The following is a 22,245-nucleotide window of genomic DNA, read 5'->3' on the forward strand; positions in this document are numbered from 1 at the left end:
GGCTGGATCCTAACAAAAGATTTCTAAGAAGAACCTTGATTTCTAGAAAGAAATGCACCAGTTCTTAGTTTAAAATGGAAACATTTGCCATCTGTTGTGAAGGCTAAGCCTTAGAATCCGTATCTTGCCTTATATAAAAACTACAGGTATATCTTCTGCATCCTTCAGAGTTTGGCCTCAAAACGGTTTTGCAGTTCATCTCAAATCATCATCTATTTTGGTCACTTTTCCAACATAAAAATTCAAAGAATGTTACATCAAGAAACGTTACAGACATCCATCCAGTAGTGAATTACAATATATAATCAAAATCAGAAAAATATAACAATCTAGTGGAAATCAAAATGAGGGAATAGAAGCCAATACTAATTATATAGATAATAGAAAATTATAAAAACAAGAGTAAGGCATAGCAGACATTTTTCTCAGTGGGCTAGATCTGATAGGTGAGCAGTTTATATGGTTTCTCTGGACTGAATAGAGTATCAGGGATCTAGTCAGGAGTTTGGAAGTCAGGCTGCAATCTATATGCTGCTATAAATAGGTTTTTAATTACTTCTTAAATAGGAGGTCATCTGGGGCAAGCCTGATTTTTCAAGCAGTAGTGAGTTCCAGGGATTGGGAGCTAAGCCTGTGAAGGTTCTTTTTCTGGTAGTTGAGTGTGTCTTTTCTTTGTGAGCTGGTACCAAGTAAGCTTGATGTAGTGAACACTAAGCGATTGGAAGTGTAAGAGGTAAGTCAGTTCAAATAGGGTGGTGCTAGGCCTCGGAGGGCACTGAAAGCAAGGAACAGGGTTTTGAATATGGCCCTGAAGTGTATGGGGAGTCAGTATAGGGTTTTGAAAAGTGGGGTGTTGTGGTCAAACTTTCTGGTGTTTAATATGATCCAGGCAGCTGCATTTTATATGAGCTGCAGGTGGCAGTTGAGTTTTTTGGGTAGCTCAACATATGAGTTGCATTAATCCAAGCAGGAGATGAAACAATCATACAACCACTGGGGGGACCATGTTTACTATCAGGGCCACTGAGGAGGAGGGTGGAGAGAGGGAGACTGACTTGATGTTACCCAGGTAGAGAGTCCATCATCCTAGGTTGAGAGAACACTGCACAAATCTCATCTTTGAGTGAGTTTCCTCGCTCCGAAGGTCATCAAATCTTCACAAGAGAGCACTGTTCTGTTAGTATGTTTCACGTTGAGCTTCAAAGTGGCCCCTAACCCCTACACTAATACCTAAACCTCACCTTGAGTTACTAGGTGGGCCTCCCATACAGATATAAATACCTATCTAGTGTGAGGGCATTATGGCTAGTCAGTCTCTCTCTCTCTAAGATGGCCTTGATAGCTAGGCTGGTTCTCCGGGAGCTTCAAAACTACTAAACCGGCATTTGAGAACACATCGCAACATGCAATAAAGCCTTAAAGCAACCTATCGCATGGCTTAACGCTACTGAAAAAGGTGTAGCTAAAAATCTATGTTAAAGCCATGCGATAGGGCTTCACAAAATAGTGAACCCAGCCCCCTCCTGCTCCTCTTTTTCAGATTTGCATCGCACCATACGTTATGGTGCTTAACACATGCGAAAACGCCTTAATGCATGCGAAAATGCCTTAATGCTATTTGATAAATGACCCTGTAAGATTGTTGAAGCTTTGAATCAGGAGAGCACTGATAATGAAAGTCAATGTGATAGGGAAATACTTATGGTACCTGAATGTAATCCACTTTGAAATGGCTGACCAGTCATGGAGGGTGGAATATAAAAGGAGGAAAAACATGCTACCCAGAGTCTCTCTGGACTCCTCACCATACACCAGGGGAAGGCGATGTCTTCAGGGTTAGGGGGGGTGATGCTGAATTGTTCTTGTCTTGTTGGAATTCTAAATGGTACTGGCTAATGCCATACTGTATCATTGTGAATGTTGGCACGGCTCTGCTCCTGAAAATACCTTGTTTTATGATAAAGTGGAGATGGGATGTTGGCACGGCTCTGCTCCTGAAAATACCTTGTTTTATGATAAAGTGGAGATGGGATGTTGGCATGGCTCTGCTCCTGAAAATACCTTGTTTTATGATAAAGTGGAGATGGGATGACTATGTTGAAGATCGTATGCTATATGCAGCTTCGGCATGCACTATGTGCTAGGACACAAACATCACTGGCACAAACCACAACCAAAATTGCCTTTTATTTATTTTTATATCTATATCTAAGTGGATGAAATGAAAATACTGAAAATACATGTATTAGTTTATCTTTGTTACTCAAATCATATTTGATGTAAATTTCAAATCAACTATTCTTTCTACTTACCTCACCAACCAACATTTCATAAATAAGAACACCAAGTCCCCACCAGTCCACAGCTCTTGTATATGATGTTTCTGTTAATACTTCTGGAGCAAGAAACTCTGGAGTGCCACAAAATGTGCTTGTTTTATCTCCAAACCCCATTCCTGGGGGGGGGGAAAAAAGTCACAATGATTAGAAAGCAACCAATATAGCCTTTTAAATATACAACTGCAATGTTATAAGATACTAAATTATGGAACAAGCTCCGGGTGCAATTAAGAATAGAAAGATATAAAAGAATTTAGATGGCTGTTAAAAGCAATTTTATTTATAGAACCATATGGTAGTTCCGGTGTGTAATTATAAAAGATAGTTTATTTTATTGTAACTGGATTATGTATTAATTGTCATGTGTGAAATATTGTCTATTTTGTGAATGTAAAATATGTACTCTGGACCAAATGAAGCAATTTGGAGCTGGCGGAATATAAGTTAAAAAAAAAAAGAATAAACGATTTATACTTTCTCAGCCCAATTTTCAGAAGGTATTGAAAAAAACCAATGTTAATGCTTTTGATTTATGTTTGTATTTTATTGATTATGTGCGTTCTTTTGTACACCACCTAGGGCGTTGGAGAATTATAAATAAGTGAAACATCTTAGGGTAAAGTATGATCACTGGACTTGGAGGATCTGGGTGCTGGATTAAATATTTTAATTTAACAAATATTTATAGACTGAACTATGTATGAATCTAGGTGGGACACAAAGAAAACAATTACATAAAATGGACATAAAACAGATCAAACAGGGAAAGCAAAGTCCACATGCACATACATACATTATAATAGAGCCCTCATAATAAGCACTACCGGCTTAGTATAAAGGCCTTCAATTGCGTTATATTAAATCATTAGGCTACTCCGTTGCTAAAATGTACCACAATATTTTATCTATTTATTTATTTATTTTTTTTACCAGCTGATCATACTCAAAATCGGGCCATCAGTCATGAAATGCCTGTGTAAACAGAAACCCTTTAGCATTTTTCTTAATATCTTGATTTATTTATTTTATTTATTATTTTTATTATACCGAGTTTCATGATGGAATCACATCAACCCGGTTTACAATTAACAATGTGAGTAAAGGCAGAGAGTAACATAGTAAAACATTTCCCAATTCAACGTCACATATAGAATGAAACTTAACAGGTATAATAACAATATTTAGGATGTGAGAAAGTTACAAAAAACAGGGAAAAATAACTAGGATCTGAAAGGGGAGGAAATTGAAGGAAGAATATTAACATTTTATCCAACTGTATCAATTAATAAATATGTATAGTATAAAAATATAGATGAGTAGCAAAAATGATCAAATATGATGCTGTTGTGAATTATAATAATAAGATGCTGTGACTGCGTATGAAGTTAGTGGGTTTATTACAGTTCACTAACTTTGTGTTTGTGCTGATGGGTGGGGAATTTAATCCAGTTCTGGGAACGCTTTTTTAAAAAGCCACGTTTTTAGTCTCTTCCTAAAAGTTGGGGCGCATGGTTCTTTTCTTAAGTCCGGTGGGATGGAGTTCCAGAGGATTGGACCTGCTGATGAAAGAGCTCTTGAACTGTAGGATTTATGTTGGTAAGTTTTGGCATGAGGTACCTGAAGTGATTCTTTGTAATGTTCCCTGATGGGTCTGGCGGCTGTGTATTTTTTAAAAGGGATTTGTAAGTCAAGTTGAGTGTGTTGATGGATGTTCTTGTAGATAATCATGATGGTTTTGTACATAATTCTGAAGTGGATCGGTAACCAATGAAGGTTTTTGAGGATGGGGGAGATATGGTCGATTTTCCTGGAGTTTGTAAGTATTCTAGCTGCTGTGTTCTGTACCATTTGTAAAGGCTTGGTGTAAGAAGCTGGGAGGCCTAGTAGTAGAGAATTGCAATAATCTAGTTTGGAGAAGATTATTGCTTGCAGGATTGATCTAAAATCTTGCGCGTGGAAAAGTGGCTTTATTCTTTTCAGAATATGTAATTTGTGGAAGCAGTCTTTTGTAGTTCGGTTTATGAATGGTTTGAGGTTAAGACGGTTATCTAGGATGGCTCCTAGATCTCTTACATGGGTGGTTTGTAGGAGGGTAGGTGGCTTTGAGAGCGTGATGTTGTTTTCAGGTGCTATAAGGAGATATTCCGTTTTCGACGCATTAAGGACTAGGTTTAAGCTGGTAAGGAGGTGTTTGATTTCTAGTAAACAACTATCCCAATATTCCATTGATGTTCATTTCAACACAATTTTTAGCAAAGAGTACCACAGAGTGGACCCAGTGACTGAACATCCTCTCCCTGGTCTCAAACAGTCTTATCTGTCGGAAGGCTAGAAGCTCCAACAATTTCTTTTGAGATCTAAGTGGATGAACTTGGACATAAATCTTTAAGGCAAAGTTTATACAAAGGGGAACTTCGCCATATAATACCTTAAAAATGTCAAGATCTTATATTTGATTGCCAAATTACTGGGAGCCAATGCAAAGAATGCAAGACTGGAATGATATGCTCCCAATGTGGCACTTTTAGCAATTAAGCGGGCTGTTGCATTCAGAGTGCACTGTAAAGCCTTCAGGGTTGTAGAAGGAAGGCCAACACATACTAATATGTTATATGTTCATAGAAACATAGTAATGACAGCAGAAACAGACAAAATGGCCCATCCAGTCTGTCCAGCAAGCTTTTTAAATGATTAGGAATGGGATACAATGAGTAAGGTAATCAGATTTTCAGATGATACAAAATTAACCAGAGTAGTTAAATCCCAAGCAGATTGTGATAAATTATAGGAGGACCTTGCGAGACTGAAAGATTGGGCATCCAAATAGCAGAGGAAATTTCATATAAGGAAAAATAACCCATGCTGTAGTTACACAATATTGGGTTCCAAATTAGGAGCTACCACCCAAGAAAAAGATCTAGGCATCAGTGGATAATACATTGAAATTGTTGACTCAGTGTGCTGCGGCAGTCAAAAAAAAAAAGCAATGTTAGGAACTATTATGAAGAGAATTGTGAATAAAATAAAATGTCAATGTCTCTGTCTCATTCCATGGTAAGATCGCAACTTGCGTACTGTGTACAATTATGGCCGCCAAATCTAAAAAAATATATAGTTGTACTGGAGAAAGTACAGAGTAGGGCAACCAAAATGATAAAGGGGATGAACAGCTTCCCTATGAGGAAAGGCTAAAGAGGTTAGAGCTGTTCAGCTTGGAGAAGAGACTGCTGAGAGGGGATATGATAGAGATCTATAAAATTATGCGAGGTCTAGAACAGGTAAATGTGAAATTATTATTTACTATTTTGGATAACAGAAGGACTAGGGGTCACTCCAACAATTTAGCAAGTAGTGCAATTAAAACAAATTGGAGAAAATGCTTTTTCACAATACACAATTAAGCTCTGGAATTTGTTGCCAGAGGATGTGGTTAGGGCAGTTAGGGTAGCTGGACTTAAAAACGGTTTGGATAAGTTCTTGGAGGAGAAGTCTATTAACTGCTATTAATCAAGTTCACTTAGGGCATTAGTAGCATGGGATCTACTTAATGTTTGGGTACTTGCCAGGTCTTTAAGATCATGAGAGGTCTTGAACGAGTAGATGTGACTCGGTTATTTTCACTTTCGAATAATAGAAGGACTAGGGGTCATTCCTTGAAGTTAGCAAGTAACATATTTAAGACTAATCGGAGAAAATTCTTTTTCACTCAACGCACAATAAAGCTCTGGAATTTGTTGCCAGAGGATGTGGTTACTGCAGTTAGTGTAGCTGGGTTAAAAAAAGGTTTGGATAAGTTCTTGGAGGAGGAGAAGTCCATTAATGGCTATTAATCAATTTTACTTAGGGAATAGCCACTGCTATTAATTGCATCGGTAGCATGGGATCTTCTTAGTGTTTGGGTAATTGCCAGGTTCTTGTGGCCTGGTTTTGGCCTCTGTTGGAAACAGGATGCTGGGCTTGATGGACCCTTGGTCTGACCCAGCATGGCAATTTCTTATGTTCTTATGTTCTTACTTGCAACCTGGATTGGTCACTGCTGAAAATAGGATGCTGGGCTTGATGCGCTTAAGTTCTAACCAGCCTGTAGTTTCCAGTCTCCTCTCTGTTACCACTCTTCTCCAATCCTATGGTACCACTTCCGTTTCCAGGGATCTATTGAATAGGTCTGCCAGCACATCTCTGAACTCCTCACTATCCTGGGATGTATCTCATCCGGCCCCATGGCCTTGTCCACTTTCAATTTGCCTAGCTCCTCCCATACATTTTTTTCTGTAAATGGAGTTTCGTCTATCCCATCCCATTTATGGTCTTGTCCACCAGCACGATCCATCGTATTCTTTAGCGAACACTGAACTAAAGTATTTGGTTTAATATTTCTGCCATTTCTTGTTTTTGTCTCCACACACTGCTCAGTTTCACCTTTCAATTTAACTATAACACTTCTGGCCTTCCTTCTTTCTCTGATATATCTGAAAAATGTTTTGTCAACTCGCTTTACCTCTTTAGCAATCCTCTCTTCTGCTTGATCTTTTGCTTTCCTTATTTCTTTCATCTTCCTGTTTTAACAGATTGTTCCTTGTGTGTTCTTTTTTGGGATCTTTTATATTTCTTGAAAGTTGTTCTTTTTGTCTTTATTTTTTCAGCCACATGTCTTTTCTTAAATTATAGCCCGGGATGGCCATATTCCAGTTATGAGAATTTGTGAATGCTGTCTCCATAACCGCAACAATGTCCAAGTTCGCCTCCACCATTAGAGCCTGCAGAACCGAGATTTTGTTGACCAGACTACGAGCATTTGTAGTCAAAGTTTGCTGCTCTTCCTAGTCACCTTTTCTGCTTTTTTGAACTGTTACTTTTTCCCTCTTCCTGCTTTGCTTGAAGGTGACATGCCAAATTCACTGACCACCTGCTGCCACCCCCCACTCCCTAGTTTAAATGCCTGATAATGTACGATCTGAATTTTTCAGTTAGCATCCTCTTTCCTGCCACAGACAAGTTTAGGTCATACTTCTCTTTTACTGCTTCATACACAGCCCCAGCCTCCAATATATCCAAAACCACTTTCCTTACACCAGGTTTTGAGCCAGACATTAAAATTATCCCACGACCACCAGTATTCCATGGTCTGACCACAAACTCATTCAGACCACACTCAGACTGAAAACCAACACCACAGAATTCAACAACTCCAAAAAATACATCAAATTCCACAAACCATGCTCCAGCGAAGACCTAACAGAAGCTCTCCCGAACGCCTTAAAAACCCTAGACCTCAACGATGCAAACACGGCTATCAACTCTTGGATCAACATCAACACCGAAATTGCCAAAGCCAAATGCCCAATCATCTCCAAAGTAATCAACAACGATAATCCCCATAAAACACCATGGACCACCCAAATCTGAAAAACACCAAGCGACTACTCAGACAAGCAGAGAAAACTTGGAGAAGACATCCCACCCCACCCCATCTTGACAGATACAGAACCTACTCTACATCTACAAAACCGACACAGACAGCCAAACGAGAACTCTATGCAAAGAAAATCTACCAACACCAATACAACCCCAGAGCCCTATTCGACTTTGACTCCAAACTGACGCAAGCTAGCCACAACCCACCCACAACAGGAAGCTCTACAAAGACATGCGAAGAACTCGCCCACTTCTTCACTGAGAAAATCACAAAGCTAATAGCATCCACCCCCCATACAAGCAAGGAAATGCTAATCCTCCTTAACACAACACCCTCCACTTGGACCAACTTCGAACTTATTGCCTCAACCAAAGTTAAAAAGATCATTCAAAAAATAAACCCAGCCAGCCACCCCCTTGACCCCATCCCAGTCAAAACCGTTAAACTCATCCCTGACATCATTGCAAAACCTATTGCCGACATAATAAATACATCCCTCGAACAAGGCCTCTTCCCTGAAACGTGCCGTAATCAAACCCATTCTCAAAAAACCCCAACTGGACCCTCCGACCCAGTCAACTACAGACCTATCTTAAATCTGTCCTTCATATCAAAGATCCTGGAAAAACATGTAAACCTCCAACTCTCAGAACACCTGGAAAACCAATATACTATACCCCACCCAACATGGATTCAGGAGATCCTCAGCACCGAGACTCTCCTCCTATCCCTCACTGACACAGCCCTATGAGGCATCGACACCAGTCAATCCTACCTTCTGATACTACTGGTCATCTCTGCCGCCTTCGATACCACCAACCACGATATATTACTAGCCCGGCTAAAGGAGATTGGGCTAGGTGAAAACACCATAAAATGGTTTGGCTCCTACCTATGTAACAGATCCTACAATGTACGTCTAAACAGTGAATCAAAACAATTCCCACTCCCCATGACATACCACAAGGATCATAGATATAGATATAGATATAGATAGAGATATATATATATATATATATATATATATATATATATATATATATATATATATAGATATACTTCCCCTCTGCAAACTTCTCTCCAGCCTGGATCTCCCCTACATCTATGCAGATGACGTCCAGATACTACTCCCCAAAGAAAACATTCAAACACACCCTATCCTTATGGGAATCCTTCTCAGCCCAAATAAACCTCCTCACTCAGATATCGCTCACACTCAACCACAAAAAACCAGAAATTCTATACATTTCAAACAAACTCTCCACAAAGATCATCCAAGACCTCTCGACCACCCAACCAAACAGTCAATGCATAACTGAAGTAAAAGACCTTGGCATCACACTGGACTCTGAACTTAACCTAAAAAAACACATCAACACAACAATCAAAGAGGGTTATTTCAAACTACAAGTCCTCAAAAAGCTCAAACCCCTCCTCTTCAACCATGACTATCGGACAGTACTCCAGTCCCTCTTATTTTCCAAGCTGGACTACTGTAACTCCCTCCTCCTCAGGCTCCTAGCACCCTCCCTCAAACTCCTCCAACTCCTGCAAAATACAGCAGCCAGATCTCTTGCAAACAGCAATTGATCCTCACACATCACACCCATTCTGAAATACCTCCATTGGCTCCTCATAACCTACAGAATACAATACAAAACCCTAACATTTCTGCACAAAATCATCAACAATAAAAAGATCAATGGCTAAAGGACACCCTCCACCATCACAACTCCCAAAGAAATCTTCGGTCCAAGAACACCAGCCTGCTATCCATCCCCTCCACAAAACTAGCTCATCTCACCACCACTAGAGAACGCGCCATCTCAATAGCGGGCCCCTCCCTATGGAACAAACTTCCCGCTCAACTCAGACTGGAACCCTCTACCCAGTCATTCAAAAAGAACTTGAAAACTTGGTTATTCCAAAAAGCCTACCAACCTGTGTGTTAAATCAGCAACGCCCCATAACCTCCATTGTCTCTATACAGATCCACATTAACTAACCTTCCCTTCCCCCCTACTCAGCCCCCCCTTCAAAGCTCCTCTCACCTTGCAGATCATCAACCTAGTCACTATCCCTTCACGTAGGTTCCCTTGTCAGACTCAAGTTCCATCTTGTCTTCTAAATTACTTGAAACAACGTTATTAATATGTTACGACACCACAGACTAAAGTTCTCTAAGTTACTATGCCATTCCTCTCTCACAGACAGACAAATTCCAAACTGCCAGACTTAAATTCGATATCGCCTTATAAATTTTCTTGTTACAATATAATTATTACCATGTTACAATGCCACTATGTATGTTCTTTCCTCAGATTTAGGTCCCCCAACCAAACCCCTTGCTACAATAGATATTCTCCAGTCACTCAGACCGAGTTCCAAACAGCCAGCCTTAAGTTCCAAATTGTTTAATAAGTTATTGTTACAATGCAATTATTCCCTTGTTCAGATGCCACTGTAGGCTCTTTTCTCAGAATTAAGCTCCAAACTGTTCCCTCTTTCTCCCTGTTATAATGTAATAATAATAAGACATCTTAGTCATATTATTCCACGAGTTATAACGTAAACCGATGTGATATATCCCAATGAACGTCAGTATATAAAAAACAAACATAAATCTATATGGCATCACCTTTCCTTTCTCTTTCCATGAATAAGCAATACTTCTGAAAAGGCAATAGTCTGCCATTGGTCTAAATAACCTTCCCTAGATCTTGGAAATCTTCCTGTACTTTGTGGACACCATTTCTAGCGAGGTCACAGGTTCCCAGATGGATAACTGATATCAAAGTTCTTACTTTCTTCTATAATTGCATTGAACACCTGGCTTGCATTTCTATTAGATGAGGATCCTGGAAGGCATTTAACCATTGTGTTCCATCTACCCAGGATGGGAAGACACCAAAAACTACTTGGATAAGGAGCAATATGCTGCAAACAGTCAAGCGTCTTCATCTAGTAACTGAAATAGCCTTAGTACTGTGGATTAAAATGAAACTGGATGCGCCAATTGGTCTTTATTACTATGAGGTCAACATTCAAAGGATTTGTTCAGGTAATTTTTAGAGCTGCTGTTGACTGCATTTAAGTGACATATTACAAGCTCTATAATTCTATGATGGTCTCACAAATATAATTGGGGTTTTCAACCTTTATCTGCTTTTATCCATATTATCTACTCCTAGTTGAAGTACCAGTCCACAGGATCTGCATCATCTGCTGGATAAAGAAGAATACTGAAGAGATGAAGGCAGCATCAAACCTTTATAAGAGGAGTGAAGTCATCCTTTGAGTTTTTTTTTTTGTTTTTTTTTCCCCACAGTCCATCTGCTGACTGGAGAGTATAACCCATGTCTCTGGACTGGTCTGGCATGAATGGATAAGGAAGCTAACAAAGCTTATGAAAACATTATGCTACAGTATTATGGAAGAGCAAATCTAGAAGAATCATCAGCTGTGTGGGTCATTTCTCTGCTTTAAACAGTAGGGACAGATCTGAGACTCTATGGTTAAAAGGAAAGAATTTTACCTCATCTTGGCAAATCAACTATAGCAGTACAAGATTACCTTCTTTACAAAGACCAAAGTCAGCAATTTTCACAAAACCTTCAGTATCCAGCAGCAAGTTATCCAACTTTAAATCTCTGAAAGCAAAATAGAATAGCAGTGATTACCCAACACTTTTTAGACAATTAAAGAAGCTGTTATTTTTTCTATTCATTTTATAAAGCTTCAGAAACTGCTTTTAACTTTATAGTTCTGTCAATATAATGCAAACAGTATTCATCAATTCTGTGCACAAACTGAATAATTCTAAGTAGTCAAGGTTGATCATACATGCTAAAGGTTCTCTCTCATTGTGTCTCTGTGGGGAAAAGGCAAGCTTGCTTACCTGGGAACAGGGTTCTCCGTAGATAGCAGGATGACTTGCCTTTGCTTAATTGATGTTTAAGTTCTTTAGGGATTATTTTGTGATTACTGATGTTATTGGTGGTTGTTTTATCAAGTTTTGTTTTAATAGGCAATGTTAGTCATATATTTAGATTATTTTATGTATGGTAATTTTATTTCTGATTTCATTTGGATTATGTACTTTTTTTTGTAAAATCACTTAAATAAATAAATAAGCCATTATGCATGGGTGACATCATCTGATGGTACTAACATGGATCCAGCTCTCAGAGCTCAGTAAAGACTTTGAGCATGCATGGTAGTTCCCATGTGAATTCTGCATCATGACCTCACTCAGTCTCTTCCAGAGCTTAAGCTTTAATGAAGTAGTTGATTCTCCAGGGAGGCAGGCAGGTATTAAGAATGGCTAATTCATCCTGCTGTCCACAGAACCCTGTTTTCAGGCAAGCAAACTTGCTTTTGCTTTTGACTAGCAGGCATGAATTATCCATTAGGCATGGGGAGTTCCAAGCTGAGTTTTGCACTATTGAAGCACTTATTTAAAAATAACCAGGCTCCACCGGGTGGAGAGTGGATTAATGGGTGACAAGGTATGCTTGTCCAAACGTTACTGGCTTCTTAGGAAATGCTGTCTAGAGAGTAGTGGGATGTGCAGCTTTGCAAATAATCTTCAATAGAAGTGGCCCTGAGATAAGCAGCTAAAGTCTCTATGGCTCTTAATGGATGAGCCTCAACAGAGTCTGTAATCTATAAGTCAGTCTGCTAGTCAATTGGACAGAATTTGTCTATCAATTGCCCTTACAATATATTAAGATCAAAGGATACAAACAATTGAGAAACTGGACAGTGAGGTCAAACCCTTTTTAGGTAATACACCAAGGCAGTCTCTTTTAGCCCAAGGAATGAAAAGCCATGTGGTCTTGGAAAGAATGTAGGTAGCACATGCAAACCATGGTTTCAGAAGGGTCTTGGGTGAGTACATAGGTCCACCCTGTTGTGAAAAAACGGAAGGTATAGTGAATATGAAAATAGAGCTGATAGTTTACTTACTCTTCATGATGAAATGACAGCCTTGAGAAACACTTTCCAGGTGAGAACCAAGTCCACTGACTCGAGCAATTTGAAAGATGATTTGATAAGTCGAGCTAGGACTACATTCAGGTCCCAAGGCACTACAGCTTCACAATGCCACAATCCTTTCATGAATTTGGATAACAAAGGTTGGACAGGGATCAGAACCCCCTTCTACTTGGAGATACACCACAATGGTGACAAGATGAACCATGACTGAAGAGATGCTAAGACCTGAGGAAGAACAGATACTAAAGCAAATCCTTCAAGCCACAGGATATGGAAACTAGTTTGATGATTCACTTATGTTTGTTGTGATATGGTGTAACTCACCTAGCATGACAGGTTCACGATAGGCAGGCTATAAATACAATAATTAAAATTAAATAAAACATGATGGCTGGACCTACACCAAGTCAAGAACCCCTTTCATTTCAAATCGTAGGATCTTCTGGTTAAATGATTTCTAGTTGAAAGGAGCACATCCTCCACCTCATTTGGAAGGGATAAGAAGACTACTGCATGCTCAACATTCACATCATGAGGGCCAGGAATGTAATGCTGGGATGGGAGACCCTGCTGTCTTCCTGTGTGATGAAAATTGGAGATATCCCTAACAAAAGCAGAGACTGAACTGACAGACAAGATATGGAGATCACATTTGCCTTGGCCAGGCTGGTGCAATGAGGATTATCTTTACGGTGTCCCAAAGGACATTCTATATAATCCTGGCAATTAGAAGCATTAGTGGGCTTTCATTTTCCAGGTGCAGTATTGCTGCACCCTGGGTAACATGTGGCCACATGCTATAGCAGTTTAAAGAATTGTAGCCGGGTCCCTAACAGCAATTTTAGACTAAGTGTGTGTCCATAATGGATATCTGACACCTCCACATACAAGCTTCAAACTTGGTAACTGTGGACTTTTTGGCCTTCTCTGTGCATCTTGACATTATCCTAAAAATCTTTTTTTTTTTTTTTTAAAGAACTTAAAAAGGTCTGTTTGAGGGACTGTTGAGGCAGCTGCAGAAAAATATTTTTATTCAATAAAGCACTAGGCCTGAAAAACAGAAAAATTTAGAGAGAGAAAGGATACGTTCTTGCAGTAGCCTTGGAGAAAAAGACAGAGGAAATCATGAGGCAGCATATGTGTAGGGCAACTCCTGCGCATGCTCAGTACAGTCTTTGCTGAGCTCAGAGAGTTAGGTCCACATCAGCACCGGAGGACATCACCCATGCATAATGACTAATTCATGCCTGCTTGACAGAGAATGCTTAGTATACAGGAAGAATGGCAAATTTAAATTGGTTGTTCTGGATCAAGTTTGTCCATATGATCACGATGTCAAAAAGGGGAAATTACTACTTAGCTGATAATTTCCTTTCCTTTAGTGAAGGGTAGGCCAAACCCAACGAGTGGGTTATGCACTTCTGCCAGTAGATGGAGAAAAGTTGATGTCACAGCTATATAGTTCCGCCTAGAAATCAGCCCACCATTATTCTCTGGAAAAGCAAACTGTGGACAAACCTGATTAACCTTGAATACAGGGTGGCCCATGGAAAAGAGGCCCACCTCCAATACCAGTGCTGGAGGTAGGCTACTTTTCCATGGGCCACCCTATATTATTAGCAACAGGCAACCATTCATGTTTCTCAACCATCAGAAACACTGAGCTCAGTCAAAAGAAGTAACATATCTAGCAAACAGAGCTAGAGAAGTCACTTATCAGTTGTCAACAAAGTGCAGGAATCATACTCTGCATCATTCATCCTAAGGTAGCTAACCACAAAATCCAAATCTGGCAGCCGAGGGCAGGTATGGGATTGACTTACTCTTCACTAAACCAAAGGAAACGTTCAGGTAAGTAGTAATTTCTCCTTCTTAAGCATTTGGGTAGGTCAATCCCAATGAGTGGGATGTACAAAAAGCTAATCTTGAAAAGGGAGGGAGGCTGCCAGCGGCCCAGTTAAAACTGCCCACGCAAAAGCAGCGTCCTCTCTAGCCCTAACATCCAAGCAGTAATGCTTGGAGAAGGTATGTAAAGATGACCATGTCGCAGCTCTGCAACTTTTAGCAGGCAATAATAAATGAAGCTCCATCCATGATACCGCCTGAGCCCTCATGGAATGCTGTCTAATCTGCTTCGGTAAGGCAACCTCAGCAGCCACATAGGTGCAGTAATTATCTCCTTAACACAGCGGGCAATCATTATACGCATCGCTGGTGCTCCCTGCTTACCTCCACCATGGAGTACAAACAGGCGAGCAGAATTTCAAATAGTCACCTCCAAATAGCATAGTAAATGACGCTTGATGTCCAAGGAGTGCAAAAGGCGGTATTCAGCTTCATCTCGATCCCTATCCAAGGCAGGCAGAGAAATGGACTGATTCAAACAAAAGTACAAAACCACTTAGGACAAAAAGGAAGGCACAGTTCAAAGCTGAACTGCACCTGGACAGACCATGAAGGCATCTGGAGGAATGCGAAGAAATTCCAGAGCATAGCAGTTCCAAACCTCTTTGAGAACCCATTGATCCAAAGTAATCTGGGCTCACTTCTGATACAATCAGGATAGACAATCACTTATCTCCAACACCGGTGAGTCCGCAAACCTTCATTGGGAAGACCAAGGGGCTCCACTTCCGGAGCCTGTATCCTTTCGAGGAACTCGGGGGTAAAAGGACAGGATCTCTGGGAAGAACCTCCCCTATAAAGCAGAAAACGCCGGTAGTCTCGAGAGTAGCCACTCGCCCGAGATGTCTGGGAAACTGGCTTCTTATCCTCCGACAAATACAGGATCTGGGACTCTCCCCATTTACTTGCCATTTTTTCCAACTCGTTGCCAAACAAGAGCGAACCTTTGAAAGGCAGCTTAGTCAGATTGGACTTTGAAATAGTATCTGCGGACCAGTTGCACAGCCACAGCTGTCACCTGGCCGCAATAATTGAAGCAGCTCCTCTGGTGGCCATGCATACCAAGTCCCAGTTCGCATCAGCCAAGAAGGCGGCCCCCAGTTCTACTACAGGCTCTAGATTGAACCCAATGCCACCAGACTCTTTGCACAGTTGCAAGATAGCCCGAGCTACCAAGGCACAACAAGAAGCAATTTGCAAGTTCATTGACACTGCCTAAAAGGCTTGCTTTAGGATAGCCTCAATCCTTCTATCCTGAGCATCCTTCAGAGCCGCACCTTCCTCTACCGGGATTGTGATATGTTTCGTGATAGAACACACTAAGGCATCCACTTTAGGGAAACACAACTGCTCTCTGACTCATGGATCCAAGGGGTAAAGACCTGTTAAGATGCATTCTTCTTTACAGGATGTTTCTGGCACATTCCATTCCAGATCAATAAACTCCTGGATCACATCCAAGAGGGTGACCAAAATAGGGTCCTCCTCCTGCATCCAAAAGGAGTCAGGCCCAGCCACTGAGGATTTTCAGGGTCTGAGATATCAGACCTGGCAACTCATCTCTCTGAAAGAAAGATAGAAGAGTTCTATATGGCTCCAAATCTGGGGGGGGGGGGGGGGGGGGAGAATATCCCCTTCCTCACTAGGAGAGCCCCCACTGTCATCATTGGTGTAATCCTGACACAACTGTATTAGTGCTCTGTCAGACTGCACAGCGCTATGGCGTTTGACCGTGGAGACAGGCGGAGAAGCACTGAGTGTCTGGACCCATCTTAGTAGGAATTGCCGCTTCAGCAGACTGACCCTGTAAAAATGTCTGCAATCCCTGGAAAAATTCCACCCAGGAAAAGGAAGCCGGGTCCATTCCAGGCCCTATAAGCCTGAACATGACTTCCTGCATGCCAGTGTCCCTTGAGGACTCAACCCGCAGGACACTCCAAAAGTGTCTCCCTCAGCCCCACTACCCTCAGACCAAGAAGGACCATTGTCAGCAAAATTGGAAGGAGGCAAATTTCCCTGAGCCTCCAGGCAATGCCAATACAGGTTAAAAAAAGCTCCGGCTGAATGGCTCTAATGTCTAATGACAGACAGCCCAGATAAATAGGCGCTTAGGTTCCTTCACCGTGGGTGCCATGCTATAAGCTCATGCCTAGCTTTCCCACGCGTATAAGCACGCCTATTATGTGCGCATAAAAAATGTGCATATAAGCACACGTGCCTAGGCTGCTCATCCTACTTGACAGCCAAACTGAACGCCCAGGACTAATGCCTAAACTGGGCGCACAAGATGTGCATGCAGAAGGAAGAACAACCACAAATGAGAATGGGCACACATCCAGACATGCAAGCGCACGCAGACAGTCTGAAGCAAAAAAGCAGGCAAAAGTACCCACTCACCCAAAATGGGAGAAACCTGGGTGTGGGGCCTAACCAAATGGCTGTTCAACCCACCATGCCTGCACTCTATCCTCATCTCAGAGAACCCCACAGAGACGTGAGCAGGACAGCCGAATGCCGAGGAAACAGACCCTTCTCCCGCTATCCTCCTGTTGCTGACTTTTTTTTTTTTTTTAAATTAAAAATCTTTTATCTGATCTCAGCCCTCCCTGGCTGAGAGCAGGAATGGGTCCCGGCTGCAGGGGGAAGAGGGCTAAATCCTTCACTGCCAAGGATCTCTTGGCCTGCAACTACTAATTAGAATTTAGGTCCACGCCAGTCAAGGCTACTGGACTGAGGCACTCTACTGAGAGAGGGATCTCATCGTATCACCTAGGGAAGCAGGCGGTGCTACATAAACATCTGCTTTTCAACTTTTTTTTTTTTTTTTTTTTTACATTCATAGGCAATCCCCAAAGGGAATTGCATTTTCACCATCTGCTGGAGACGGAGAATACTGGTGGGCTGATGACAGGGAGGACTATATAGCCATGCCATCATCTTTTGCTCAGTTTCCATCTGCTGGTAGAGGCGCATAACCCACTCTTTGGGACTGACCTACCTGAATGCTTAAGAATGAGATTATAAAGTGTGTGAGATAACCACATGCTTGTATTTGTGATGCAATTTGTAACTCTTAAACATGTCTGCTCCCAAGAGTAAATATTTGAAAAGGGCATCTTCAAGAATTTAAAAGAAAATTGTATCCGCCATAGACTATACAGTATTTTAAAAGTGGGCATGATAGTAGTAGTCTCCTTGTATGAATACTAGTCATTGCGCTAATACTTTTTAAAATTTATTATATTTTGGTAAATCAGTTTCCTCCTGCTCTTTTGGATTCCAGCTTAACCAGAACTGTCCTCTCGAGCAACAGCTTTCATTTGCAATTACTACCACTATTTCCTCTATTTTTTTTTATTTATAACTTTCCCTAACCAAGCTATTGCAGCACTTTGCCGGGATCCACAAGCCAAGATTCCTTCCAAAACATGGTTTGCATGCTTCCTCATTCAAGCAAATAGATGTCGCTGTTGAATGTTGGCTGAGGCTTCTTCCCTCACTAGGGGCTGTGAATGCTGCCTCTATAGAATCCCAACTCTGACCTGGAGCATTAAAGACAGGCCCAGGAATTGAACACAGGTTTTCTGCAAGGCAGTACACGGCAGTGCCGCTGAGCCATCAGGCTAACCCATGTTTTTTCTTTTTTTTTTTTTTAAGCAGTTCTCCTGCAATTGTCCAAAATCTCTTAAAGTGGCCAGAGCTGTAAAAGTCACAGATTACATCATAAAACTATCAGTATGTGATTGGTCATGCACTTCATAAAATTTACTTTGAGAAATTATAGCTGAATTAGCACAAGTTTGAACCTTCTGGGCAGTAATATCATTGTCAAGGCTTCAATACATGATGTAGTACATTTATGCACTTTTTGTACACACTGAATTCTTCACATTTCAAATATAGAAACAGAGAACTTCTAGAAATTTTCGTTTGCAATTTGCTAGTTACCACATGTGCTTCCGAAGTAGTGAATACACACTAATGACAGTTTCTGCAAATGTATTTACCTCAATTTGTAAATCATTGAGAAAGTTCTATTTTCCCTCTATCCCAAATTATGTTGTACACTTAGGGGTGATTTTCAGAAGGATTTACACACTTAAAACTGGGTTTTACATGTGTAAATGCACTTTACCCGTGTAAGTGGTTTTGAAAATTGCTACAATATATGCCACTGAACTGTCAATACATTTTACCTGTGTTAAGTGCACTTAACACGAGTAAATGGGTTTTGAAAATTGCTGCGATAATGTTACTTACATATGCAACTCCTTCGAAAATTATATACTTACCAAAGCACAGAAAAATGTGTGATCAAATGAGGAAAAGAATAAAAGAAATGAGGGACAAACTTATTTCAACATCACAAATTGCTTACCTATAAACAATTTTGTGTTCATGTAAATACTGCAATCCAAGAACGACACAAGCAGCATAAAATCTGTTTTAAAATTGATTACAACAAATTAGTTCTAGTAATAACATGGCACCAAATAAACTAAAATCCTAGTTTTACACATCAAAATTATGGCATTGATGCAGGTATGTGAACACTGAATGACTAATATTGGATAGAAAATTACACTGTCATGCTTGAAGGAAAGACTGAATGAAAAAGGAAAGCCCACCACAATAGCCTAAAAACAGAACAGAAGGGAAAGGATTTTCTCCATTCTAATAGCCAAACTGTTCATTTCCTGAGTCTAGAAGTTCATCCTACTCTGTCCACAGAAGGCTCTCTTTTCCAGTACCCATTCTGCTTGTCTTATGATTGGTCTTCAAAATAACAGTCTTAACGCATCATTATCTAAAGTGGAGGCAATTTCAGCTGCAACCCAATTAAAGGATCATCCCATCTTCCTTATACAGTTTGATAAGTTTATAAAATGGGTTGGAATTTCAGCACTTCCTACAACTTCTTAACTTCTTCAGGATTGCCATAGCTAAGCATTGATTAGGTTTGGTAGATTATGTTGAATGCTTTCAATTACTAGAATGCATGACGACATATACCACTACTATACTTCTATTCTAATTCAGAGAAAGTGCTTGGGTTATTAAGCATCAGCTATTTTGCTGTGAACAAATACTCCCTATTTTCCATAACACTTGACCAATACTTTTAGAAAATGTTTTAAGCATTTTGTACAGTTTTAGTCAATTTCTCTGGTGCACTCATTGAATTCATAAGTTATTTCACAATTAGCATGTTGGAGTTAATGCAAAACATGCCTAGATCTGTTTTAATTAGCACAGTACATGGAGGTTTGAATTACTGAATGTAGGTTACATTTGTCTTCAAAATTATGCAAAACAAACCATTTCCTATCTGTTAATAAAACAGCCTTTGAAAGAGGAATGTTGAATAATCTTGCAGATTACTGTAAATGAAGCCTGTAATCACTTACCATGTAACACTGATTTCAGCAATAGCACCCACTGAAATACTCTCCAACTAAACAAAACCAACCAAAAACTCAGGTTTTGTACATTTTTTTCTAATGTAGTACTGCAATAGTCAGAACTGGTTCCACTAATGCAGTCCTATTGCATAGTAACAAATATGAATAATGGGAACCAATTTCTTTTAAACAGATGCCATTTACAAAATCACAGCCTCCCTAAGACAAGAGATTACTTGGTATATTTACAGCGATAATCTTTAAAAATAAGACCCACCACCCATAAATGCTACAAGAATCCTGTTTTTGTCGGCTCTAAATTGTGTAACTAGAATGGTAATTTCGACCATTCTTGATATCCCAATGCTAACTAGTTTTGTACAGGTATGTTCTACTTTTTTGATAGAAAAATTAACAGATTAACATTTAAAAACATATGCTTATAAACATAGGGCAACATTTTCAGAAGTCATTGCCATATTATGTAATTTTCAAAACCTTGTTTTTTTTAAACAGTGTTTGCAATATATAGAATATTCTACAAACTTTAAATTCAGCTTTTCACTCCCCAAGGTTTGATAGGGCATAGACCCCATCTTAAACAGGTTAGAAAGCAACAAGGGAGGAAGAATCTTTCTGTTACACAGGTGTGTGACAGCAGGGCGTGCCCAGGTTTTACATAGGAGTTCTCATAGGTAGGGCCTTAGTACATTGAAACTCGCCTTTCACCAGTACAACCTCAAGCTCTGCAGCACCAGATCTGACACTCCTGTGGGGTTAGAAGAACTTCCTAGTACTCTTTTTTTTTTTTTTTTTGTTGTTGTATGTGTATATTTTTAAAAAGTAGAAAATGAGATTAAAAAATAAAAACAGATTTATCATAAAAAGCATAAAGACACATTGGGGTTGATATTCAAAAGATTTACAGATTTAAGCCCAAAGCAGATTATAGCAACAGAATACAATACAAACAGCTACATCATCATCAACTCACAAGCACTGGCTAAATGTGTCCGGGTAAAATCGCTCACATCAATTTAGCAGAGTAAGAATGGGCCTGGTCAGGGTGTTTCTTGGGGTGGGCTTTATAAATTTAGCTGATAGCACTGAAATAATGGTGCACTATTTGACTAAATGTATGTGGACAACTGTATTAAGACAACTCTTAATATCAGAAGCTTGTAAGGAAGCAAGTTGGCACACCAAACCTGATCTTAAAAATTGTTTCATGAAATTTATTAAGCAACAAGTTACCCAACATTTCAGTCCTAGATGGGACAGTTTTCAAGGTTATACCATTATCTATCCACAGTGGTATGCCAGCTTTTCTCCTTGCAAGTTTCTGATGTAACCCTGGTATGCGTTAAACTGATTGCTTCAGTTTAGCAATACCTAGGACGAGCCAATACACTCAGAACTCTGGGTCAAATGAAAATTAATTTTAAACAAAAACCATTACCTACACACACATTTTGCTTAATGTTTTGTTAAATAACACAAATGAAAAACACTTACACGGCTCTTGGTTCAGAAAACACATCAGTATGGATGTGCATCATCAGGTCCCCACCAGCAGCATATTCCATTACAAAGCAAACGTGATCTTTGGTTTGGAAACAGGCAAAAAGGTTCACCAAAAAGGGATGCCTTACACTATTCACAGTTTCAAAAATTCGTTTTTCACACATAAGGCTATAAATAGAAAATATTTTAATTTCAATGTTAAAAGTGAAGAAAATTCACAAAAAAAATATACATGTTATGATTATTGCTAATCTATTTCCATAATCTCTTCCCATCTCTCTTATGCTGGGCATATTTCAGACTTCTTAAAGCAGTCTTTCACCTCAAGCAAATTTTACTTGCCTATTTTAATGCATTTTTCAATTAAATTTTACTACTTGTGGAAGGTACATAGATAGTCCTGGGAACAGAGATCTCAGGTACAACACTGCCCATCATCAGCACATGCTAAACAAGGCTACTTGCTTTAAAAAGGAGAAACAAATGCATTTTTCTCGGCCTTAACAGAACTCTCGGAAAACATTGCAGGCTGCAGCATCATCTGTGCTTCCTTCAGGTCCCAGCAGAGGACAAGTATAATCAGTAACAGGATTGTTCATCCTTTGTTAGTTTTTCGGCTTATGATCCAAGTATAAGGTCTGAGTCATGAGCTAAGGCAGCC

The 22,245-nt window shown here is 39.9% G+C and overlaps 1 protein-coding gene across 1 annotated transcript in view; it reads right to left on the bottom strand.

The window, feature by feature from the left end:
- PKN2 (protein kinase N2) overlaps positions 1-22,245 on the bottom strand; it is a 204,475-nt gene that overhangs the window by 9,953 nt on the left and 172,277 nt on the right. The window contains exons 16-19 of the mRNA XM_029617523.1: positions 21,576-21,752; positions 19,037-19,099; positions 11,329-11,405; positions 2,313-2,455 (exon numbers count right to left, since the gene is read on the bottom strand). Coding sequence (XP_029473383.1) covers positions 2,313-2,455; positions 11,329-11,405; positions 19,037-19,099; positions 21,576-21,752 — 460 coding nt within the window. The remainder of the gene's footprint in view (positions 1-2,312; positions 2,456-11,328; positions 11,406-19,036; positions 19,100-21,575; positions 21,753-22,245) is intronic.

The sequence above is a fragment of the Rhinatrema bivittatum genome, chromosome 10 (genome assembly GCF_901001135.1).
Source record: "Rhinatrema bivittatum chromosome 10, aRhiBiv1.1, whole genome shotgun sequence".
Lineage (NCBI taxonomy): Eukaryota > Metazoa > Chordata > Amphibia > Gymnophiona > Rhinatrematidae > Rhinatrema > Rhinatrema bivittatum.